Consider the following 11,035-nt stretch of genomic DNA (forward strand, 5'->3'; position numbering starts at 1 on the left):
TGTCCAATTACTTATGGTCCCTTGAAAAAGGGGGAAGGTAGATATTAAAGAGCTGTAATTCCTTAACCTTTCCTCTAATTTCAAAACCTATATTCATTATATACGTAACTGTAACTTGAATATGTTTTGGTCAGCAGCTAAAATAATAAAAATTGTGCCTGTGTCCAAATATATGGACCTGTATACAACATACAAATTGGTTGATATATTAACATCAGCAGATGAAAGAGCTGACAGACTTCACACTGAGACATATGTACACTTGCTGAGTCATTTTCTAAACAGATGCAGCTTTTCAAATTCTAGACTGCTTTTAAATCTTCTGAGAAGTCTCACTCTCTCTGACACCCAATGATTAACTGAACTTGCTAAGAAAGTCTGTCACTAATTGACAAGAGAACAGAGAAACAGGAACACAATGTTCGAGTCACATGAGCTGCAGTGCACATCATTATCTCACACCAGCACATCTCAATCGCTGCTGATGTTGTGTGAGGTCAGCCGTGGTCCAGAGGTCGGCTGACCATGTGAGAGCGACTGAAACAGGCACTTGGGTTGGGAAGCAGGTATTTAGTCCAGCACTTGTCCTCTGGGCCGTTCTACAGCTGCTCTTTCATGCAGTCCAACATACCAACAGCAGGAGAGAACAGATGCTGCTTATGGTGTAATGAAGAAGCCAGAGGCTATCAGATTCACAGCTTTACAGATGCCTTGATTGCTGGTCCTTTTTACTGATCCAGTTTGGGTTTTATTTTGAAGACTTCTAACAGAAATAACTCTTTTAGTGCTGCTTATGATAATAGGCAGATAGTGTTGTATACCTTCTGCTATACATGCATTCACATCCTGAGTCTCACTCATCAACAAAAGAAGAGCAAATATTCCTCTTTCTTGATCAAATGACATAAAATAGTGCTATTTTAATTTATTCATCACGTTTTCTTATGACATTTACTTTTTAACAATTATCCCAGCTTTGGTTTAAAAAAACAATTGTATTATCATGGATCACTGGGGTACCATGTCTAAAACCCATTTTATTACAGAGGCCTGTTTCATAAAACAAGTTTACCAAATAAGACGGGCTTATTTAACTTAGTCTGACTTATTTTGAACCAAATCAACTGACAATAAATCAGACTAACTTAAATAAACCTGGCTTATTTGGCAAACATGTTTTATGAAACGGGCCCCAGGAAGCATCTTCTAAAATATCACCACTAAAAGGTTTTTAAGGAATAATTCACCCCAAAATTACAAATGGCTGAAACTGTACTTACTCTCAGGCCAGCCAAAATGTAGATGAGTTTGTTTCTTCATCTGAACAGATTTGGAGAAATTTAGCACTACGTCAGTTGCTCACCTTTGAAGTGAATGGGTGCCGTCAGAATTAAAGTTCAAACAGCTGATAAAATCATCACAATAATCCACACCACTACAGTCCAGTCCATTGGTTATCATCTTGTGAAGTGAAAAGCTGCGTGTTTGTAATAAACAAATCCATCATTAAAACGTTTTAACTTTAAACCGTTAAAATTAAATAGCATAATCCATAATAACGCTCCAGTGAAAAAAGTTCATCACCTGTTTTCCTTTCACATCAGAATACACAGACATATTTTTTGAGAACTGTTTTCACTTGTGGTTCTTCATCTTTGCATATTTCTCTCCTGATTCAGGTGACATTTTCATTGGAGAAAAGCATTATTATGGATTATGGCGTTAAAAACATGCTAACGATGGATTTTTCTTGCAAATATACTTTTTTTTTTTACTTCACAAGATGTTAATTGATAGATTGGAGTGGTGTGGATTATTGTGATGTTTTTATCAGCGGTTTAAAATCTCATTCTGACGGCACCCATTCACTGCAGAGGATCGCTCTAAACCTGCATGCTGTTATTTATTTATTTACTTTAATGAAAATGTCCAACTTCTAAGATCTTACATATGCAAATATATTTTTCATTGAAAAACAAAAAATTGTGAGCCATTTTGGGGTAAAATATACTTTCAAAATTGTTTCATTGTAGCAAATCTATGGTTTCAAATTGTGATGCTAAAGCCGCTTGCATATAGGGGAAGTCGTGGCCTAATGGTTAGAGTCGGACTCGTAATCGAAAGGTTGCGGGTTCGAGTCCCCGGCCGGCAGGGATTGTAGGTGGGGGGAGTGAATGTCCAGCGCTCTCTCCACCCTCAATACCACGACTGAGGTGCCCTTGAGCAAGGCACCGAACCCCCAACTGCTCCCCGGGCGCCGCAGCATGGCTGCCCACTGATCCGGGTGTGTGTTCACGGTGTGTGTGTGTGTGTGCATTTGTTCACTACTCACTGCTGTGTGTGTGCACTTGGATGGGTTAAACGCAGAGCACCAATTTCGAGTATGGGTCACCATACTTGACAATACGTCACGACTTTACTTTATATTTAAAAAAAAAGAAGTTTTTTGATATGTTCCATCTAAACGTCCTGTTTAAATAGGAAATACACCAATTCAATTAAGGAAAATAACACTTTTTAACTGATTCCTGAAGAGTGCAGAGGATACTTCAACACACAATCATGAGAAATTCAGTAAGTTCAGCAATTAGACATTTTATTCACCCAACAACAAAACACACTCCTAAAAACTGTCCAAAAGATGTATGGCTTGTTACATTCTAAAGTGCTTATTTGTTAGAGGCAGACATGCTGAAACACTTAAAAAAGACATGACCCAAGACAGCTTCAATTAAATAGACAAAGAACGAAACGTTTGGTCCTTGCAAGCCAGAGCACAGGCATCTCCAGGAAACAAAACAGATTTGAAAGTTTAATGGTAGTTGTTATTGATCCCTACCATAATCTGGCACTACCAAGAAGTTTAGAAGCAAACAGAGCCACAGTATTTGCCTTTATGAACCTTGAGGAAAAGTGAAATTATTCTTTGTACATTAAACTGTTAAAAGTAGTCATATGTTGCCCTGTTTAAACATTACTTTTGGCCAAAAGTAAAAATTTCAATGAAATACAAATATACATTTATTTACTGTACTTTATACAACTTGGTCTTTATCCTGGATGTATGTTGTAATCTCACACTAACCTCAGACATATGTGCATATCGACAGCCAAACCATGCTTGAAATTAATCATCATCAGAAAAACTAAAAAATTAAAAAATAAAACTTTGAAGTGGACACAACATCTTGAGTAATAAATAGATAGCATATCAAGTGGTCAAATGCTCTTGCACCTTTAAATGCCAATTAAAGCATGCTACTCAAACCCCGCGCCTGACAGATCGCATGCACTCGACAAGCTTAATTGGGAATATCAGAGCTGTTGTTGCGGTTTCCATATTTGTGATGAATGAAGAGGAGCACCACGCCAAGGAAGAAGCAGATGGAGCCCACGGTTATGTAAGCGATGCCCAGGAAGGGGTTTTTTCCTCCCATCCAGGAGATGGTGCTGAGGATCATTCGCTTCCGGCCCTCAAAGCTGCGCACGGGGTAGTCTGAGAGGAAAGTGGTTGAGGAAATAATATCAATTCAGAAATTATTCAAATATACCCACTCAACCAGTGTGTAGTAAGGTAGCAAGGACATCATTAAAACAGTCCACGTGACATCAATGGTTCAATCGTAATTTTACGAAGCTGCGAGAATACTTTTTGTCCTCAAGAGAAGAAATTGTTGAATAAAATCATTGTTTTTACTTTCTTTATACACAAAATGTATTCTCGTAGGTTTACTTCCTTACTACCTTTCTGGGCCTTGAACATGGTCAGAGAGCTCTCGGATTTCACCAAAAATGTTTTATTTTTGTTCCAAAGATGAATGAGTCTTACAGGTTTGGAACGACATGAGGGTGAGTAATTAATGACAGAACTTGGGTTTTTGTGTGAACCATCCCTTTAAAGTTAATGATGAGACCTATTCTATATATTGAATGTATTCTTTGTAAATTGAGTTTTAGAACTGCACAATAAAATCATAATTTTTACTTCAGACAATAACTGATAATTGATTAAAAATATTTAATCTTCAAGTTATTCATTTATTTCTATTAATCAGTTTTCTTTCTTTCACTGGTGTAATAAATAATATCAAACACATAAAACAACACTGATTATTGTTCATGGAGTTCCTGTGAGGTTTAAAATGGTTTCATAAAGATAATATTAGGAAAATATAGATATTTACTACTTTGTATTGTTATATTGGTACATACTAAGGTAAACTAATATCAGTCTTCCTTCATTTAGTAGTTGATTTAATAAAAACAAAAGCCAAAATGGCTTGACCAGTCAACAATAGCAGTTATGATTCCATTTATGGAAAAATCTTTTTTTTTTTTTTTTACTAGTTCAGAGCAAATATACAGCTTTGAAACTTGATGTGGTCAGTAGATTTTTTTTTAATGTAAGAATTTCTTATTCTCATCAAAGTGTGTTTATTTGATCAAAATTACAGTAATATTGTAAAATACGTATGTATTTTGTATGTAATATGTAAAAGAACTGTTTTCTATTTTAATATATTTTAAAATGCAATTTATTTTTTGTAATGGGAAAGCTGGACTTTCAGCAGCCATTACAACAGCTGATCCCGTACTCAAAAAAACATTTAATTAACTTTTTACCATCAATGTTAAAACAGTTATGCTGCTTCATATTTTTGTAGAAACTGTCATTTTTAGAAAGTTCAAAAGTACATTTATTAAAATCTTTTGTAACATTAAAACTGTCTTTACTTTTGATCAGTTTAATGTTAATATTCATTTCTTTTTAAAAATCGTTCTGACCCTGAACGTTTGAACAGTAGAATATTCTTAAAGTCAAAGACCACTAGTGAAAATCCTTCATTTTTCATATTTCCCAATTTAATATTTTTTATTATTTAATATTTTTTAGAATGAATAGTTATCTGCGTATAATTTCAGAATGTTACAAAAAGCATCTTGCGTAGACTCGGAAATATTTCTTTATGTTTTAAAGGTATGCAATGCAAGGATACTGTAGGTGACTTCCAGGCTGTAGTTGCCTCTGGGAAGCGTGGGTGTCATGTTGTTCTTCTTCTGAATGATGCGGTAGAGCTTTCTGAAGGTGGGGAGAGCAGCTGTGCGCATCCACACGATGAAATCCTCATTTATGAAGCCGTTGTTTTCTAGATCAGTGTCCAGCTCATAAACTGGCTTGCGCCAATTGACCGGCTTCACTGTCTCTGGAAGATGATGAGTGTTTTAGTTAGAGATATGGGAAAAACCTATGCTAATTCATCAAAGTACATATAAATATACTTGTATTCTACCTATAAAAACAGCGGTAAGATTTGAGTTGCTTCCACCAGGGTTCCTGAACTTCACATGTTTGTCGGTCCACCATGCAATCCCTTTTTTGATCAATGGAATTGGTGTTTTTGTTCCATTGAGATCGATGTAAAACAAATCCAGCGTGTCTGAAGCAAAGAGAGAAAGAGACAAGCAATATTAAAACTCTTGAGGAAACAGTCTTACTATGGTAAGTATTCAGATCCAGGTCTTACCATTAAACATGCTGTTAGCAATGGCTCCACACGGGGCTATAGGCTTGTTTTCATTAGTGCGGTACGGCTCACATTCTTTGCTTGGCTCCTGAAATATAACAATATGCTTTGAGCTTCAATTAATAACATGATTTTATAGCATCAAATCAAGAATTAAGTAGTTCTTGTACTCAGGATGCAGCAGACCTACTGTAACTTAAACTAAAAAAAAGAAAACCCACAGGTGGCAGCTAATGCAATGCCAGTCAGTATAAAGTTCATTAAACGTGACAATGACTGCCGGTGATTGACAGGGCTCCACTATAATAGGTGTCGAGATGTTTCTAAATCCATGTTGCACAACCCTGATGTCATACAGCAGTTGTTGACATGTGTTCGCGCTGGTGGAGCATACTATGCTGTCAAACAGGTCAGACAGCCGAACTCAAAATCAGCTCAACTATTTAGTGTCTATTTGCTTCGCCATTAACACTACAGCTGTCAATCAATCAATAAACCAATAAATAAACAGACAGATATAGATACTCTGTCTTTTTCAGGGTTACTGATGGATTTATAGAAACTCTGTTTTTCAGGACTGATGACAGACAGACAGATAACTATTGAAAGAACCAACAAATGAATAAACGATGTATAGAACGATAGATCGAATGATTGGATACATATATATATAATGAATGAACAATCGACAGATAGAGAGTCAAAGAACAATAGAATGATGGATGAATGGATGGAGAGACAGAACTACTGAAAGAAACAATGAACAAATAACTGACTGAAAGAGATAAGACAGACAGACACAAGCAACAAATAAAGGAACGATGTATAGAACGATAGATCGAACAGGGGAACAATTGATAGTTTTCACTTGACGTCACACTCTTATAGGAACGCCCACCTGGAGGGCAAAACGAAGCTTTGCTGCACTGACCGCCAGTTATTTTTATGCAGATTGCATCAAGTAATAATGTAGTAAAACTCAGATATTAAAAGGCGAGATTCAGTGGACACCTTATTGATGATGTATATTTTGTACAGGCAAGAGGATGAAGCCAGAATATAAACGCAATGTGCAATGTTTCGCATTAAATGGCTTCCCATAGAAAACCATTAGAAGGAAAACACTGCAGATTGCGTTCATATTCCGGCCTTATTTGGCACATGTATATTCGTCTGATCCTTGACGCAAACTCAAGCAGCAGCGCAAAGTTGATTCTGTGCTTAATTGATCTAATATTTGATGTTTTTTTAAATGTTGTAGATTTAAGTAGCAAATGAGAATCGCTAAAATTAATGCACATATTTTGAGAGAGGTCTTCTTAACAATTTTGTTTAAGATAACAGTTATTAAATAACGAAAGAATATGTAAAAGTATGGTATTTGGGGTAAAAAGCGCCCCTGTTGGGGCTAAAAGGCTCACAGTAATTAACATGATAATTAATAGATGGCTGACTTTTCCATTTGTTGACATGACATGGTTAAATTCAGATGGTAAATATCGTATATTATGTTGGGTGTGCATATTAGAGATAATCACCATCTTTAGAATGAAACAATCATATTTAAAAACATGATATTATCATATCATATAACAAAATATAATTTGCTGTTACTACTGTAAATCTATATTCAATTAGTATGGGATCTCCTTCAATCTTCCAGAATCTTTACTTATTAAAATGATTTTGTTTCTACATTTTAAAATAATGTTTTATATTACCATTTTAATGACAGTATATTTATTGAACAAGAATGTATTCTTTTATTTTTCAAAATAAACTGAAAATAGTACAAACTTTGCTAAAGTGATTGTTTTGAACAAGTATTAACTTAGACATTATTAAAAAAAACATTATTTTAGCTGAAGCATTTGTATCAATACCGTGTGTCTTTTACCCCGTGTGTGGGGTAAAAAAACCCTTGCCACCTCATACATTTACAAGATTTTTAAATAAAATAAACAACTTGAATGATTTATTTCCACACAAAAGCTGTTGCTCCATTAATGTTCAATACAAATGTATGTCATTTTTCTGCAATTATACATTTTAGGCGCAGTGAATAGCACATTTTTTCTTAAGGTGGGCCTTAAGTATGATGGATGGATAAATGGATAGAACTACTGAAAGAAACAATGAATGAATGAATGGGTGAACAGACAGACAGACAGACAGACAGACCGAACAGACAGACAGACCGAACAGACAGACAGACAGACAGACAGACCGAACGGACAGACAGACAGACAGACAGACCGAACAGACAGACAGACAGACAGACAGACAGACAGACCGAACGGACAGACAGACAGACAGACAGACCGAACGGACAGACAGACAGACAGACAGACCGAACGGACAGACAGACAGACAGACAGACCGAACAGACAGACCGAACGGACAGACAGACAGACCGAACAGACAGACCGAACGGACAGACAGACAGACAGACAGACAGACCGAACAGACAGACCGAACAGACAGACAGACAGACAGACAGACAGACCGAACAGACAGACAGACAGACAGACCGAACAGACAGACAGACCGAACAGACAGACCGAACAGACAGACAGACAGACAGACAGACCGAACAGACAGACAGACAGACAGACCGAACAGACAGACAGACAGACCGAACAGACAGACAGACCGAACAGACAGACAGACAGACAGACAGACCGAACAGACAGACCGAACAGACAGACAGACCGAACAGACAAACAGACAGACAGACAGACCGAACAGACAGACAGACAGACAGACAGACCGAACAGACAGACAGACCGAACAGACAGACAGACCGAACAGACAGACAGACAGACAGACAGACAGACAGACCGAACAGACAGACAGACAGACCGAACAGACAGACAGACAGAACAGACAGACAGACAGACAGACCGAACAGACAGACAGACCGAACAGACAGACAGACCGAACAGACAGACAGACCGAACAGACAGACAGACCGAACAGACAGACAGACCGAACAGACAGACCGAACAGACAGACAGACCGAACAGACAGACAGACCGAACAGACAGACAGACCGAACAGACAGACAGACCGAACAGACAGACAGACCGAACAGACAGACAGACAGACCGAACAGACAGACAGACAGACCGAACAGACAGACAGACAGACCGAACAGACAGACAGACAGACCGAACAGACAGACAGACAGACCGAACAGACAGACAGACAGACCGAACAGACAGACAGACCGAACAGACAGACAGACCGAACAGACAGACAGACAGACAGATAGATGGACAGACAGACAGACAGAGTACCTTAAGTGAGCGTTCGTCTCCATTAAGCTGGCTGTCATCTCTGGACTTCACATACCGCCGATGGTTTTGGTAGAAATTTGAGAGGCCATAGTACATGAAGACATTACTCTGAGGACATAGAGTTAGAATCAAGAACTGGCACGGTTTCGAAAGCCAATCATCATCTCCAATCAAATATCCTTCCTAAAAATAAACTGGGAACATTTGTATTTATAATATGTGCTGTGTTTTAAATGTTACCTTTCAGGATAGTGAAGGTTTCTGTTAGGTCTACCGTTTCCTCATAGTACAGATAAAAGTAATCAGATGAAACTACTAACATAAAGCACTATGTTTCCATCATATTTTTAAATAATGAACACCACCAGAGAGCAATGAACATCCATAAAGCTCCATTTGATTTCTCACTGATATACTATATGTAACTCAAACATTAAAACATGTTTTTGTAGATTTTGTCAACTCTAAAGGTTCAATAAATTGTTTCATTAAATAAAAAGATGTTTTGGACGGTCATATGTCAAGCTTTACAGGGTTAAGTCACGTGGGTTTGGAGCATCAGAAGTGTGAGTAAACATCAGAATATTTACTTTAGTCTCAACTATCCGTCACCATGAATGCACACACACTCACTTCGAAAGGCTGGTCTAGAGAGAAGAACAGGACGCATTTGCATGGAGTCGTGCTGTTCCAGCTGAAGCTTTGAGAGCAGTTAAAACACGGGCTGGACCCGTCAGTCCCGGTATAATCAATCTGTGAAGTAGAGAAACACGCGGTTACATAACACATAACCTCACGGAGAGTCCGAGCGAACAGCAGTTAGTAAAATAACACTAAACACAGCGCAACAGGCTCAAACCTCGAACTCCTTGATGTTGTTGGATGTCACGTACAGGCCGATTCCTATGGGGATGAAGATGAGGCCGATGATGAAGAAAGCGGGCAGCACGGTCCCCGCGGTCAGGATGGGCTGCCAGGCCGGTAGTCGCTGCTGTTTGAAGGCGGTGTTGTCGGGCTTTTTAGTCTGGATGGCGGCTCCGCCGAGCCCCACGGACCCGGAGTGATGACCGTCTTCCTCCTTCGCGTTGTAGCTGGACGCCATCATAGCCGTAATTACCAGCTCACAGCCTCAGCGCTTGTACTCGCGATTATAGACGGGTTATTAATAAAGAAGTATTGTATATATCCGCTGTAGTAGATTGTCTTCACAGCGGCCTTCTTTCTAGGTTCTATGGAAAGTTGCTTGTGTTGTTTGAGGCGGTGCTACAGGAAGTGTCAGATACGCGAATCATGCTCGAGTCGGTTCTATTGATTCGGTCGAACTGATTCGCGAATCATGTTCGAGTCGGTTCTATTGATTCAGTCGAACTGATTCGCGAAGCGTTTCTGAATCACTGTGCTGTTATTCAGTTTTGTTTGGTTTTTTACAATTGTAGACATACATACAAAACAAATACTAAAGTAAACACAGATGCATACGTATTACCAGGGTAACAAACAAATCAACCAAACAGAATACAAATACAGAAATACAGTTTTAATATTGACAGAACTTTTAATAGTGGCCATATACTGCTTTGAACAATGAAAAGAGAGGTTTAGAACCAGTAAACTTCTGCTTGTGAATGTGAAATTTAGCTATAGCAGGAAACACAAATTTATTACGTAAAATGTCCCTGTATTCTCTTCAAAAAAATCAAACAATCCAAAGAAAGCGCCTTTAAAACAAAAAGAAAAGTCACTTACAAAATAAGATTGGATAAACATTTAAAAATCTGACCAAAATGTTTCTGTGTGGGGACATTGCCCTTCGTAAAGATGAACAGACAGGCATCTGGCAGGAGTGTCATAATAATAGAGAACGAATTAGTAATAAATCAGATATTTTATTTACTATAATCCAATTGTTACATATATCTTCTGTGACAAATCCGTTTTATTTAATATATATATATATATTTGCACAGTGAACAGTTTAGTGAGGAATAAAATTAAATATTCATAATAAATAAACTAAAATAAATAAATAAACTAAACTATTTGCATTTTCTGTAGGCTGTGTGGTTTAATTCATAGTCATATTTAGAAGATTCAAGGCTGCAGCCTTTGAACCACAAGATGGAGCAAGACACCAAAGCAACGACTGAAGCAGGACCAGGTTCTCTCAGAACAGGTGTGAGGAACTACACTTTTATCAGTATTTTATCAAAA

General features: G+C 37.8%; 1 protein-coding gene across 1 annotated transcript; it reads right to left on the bottom strand.

The window, feature by feature from the left end:
- Positions 1-2,576: 2,576 nt before the first annotated feature.
- LOC306844328 (cell cycle control protein 50A-like) lies at positions 2,577-10,171 on the bottom strand. Its single transcript, XM_079376370.1, has 7 exons — positions 9,684-10,171; positions 9,458-9,577; positions 8,825-8,932; positions 5,526-5,613; positions 5,292-5,438; positions 4,998-5,204; positions 2,577-3,496 (listed from the first exon to the last, which is right to left on the bottom strand). Exons 1-7 carry the CDS (start codon positions 9,927-9,929, stop codon positions 3,303-3,305), a joined length of 1,110 nt encoding a protein of 369 aa, XP_079232496.1. The 5' UTR covers positions 9,930-10,171; the 3' UTR covers positions 2,577-3,302.
- Positions 10,172-11,035: the final 864 nt, after the last annotated feature.

Source organism: Barbus barbus, assembly GCF_936440315.1.
Source record: "Barbus barbus genome assembly, chromosome: 24".
Classification (NCBI taxonomy): Eukaryota; Metazoa; Chordata; class Actinopteri; order Cypriniformes; family Cyprinidae; genus Barbus; species Barbus barbus.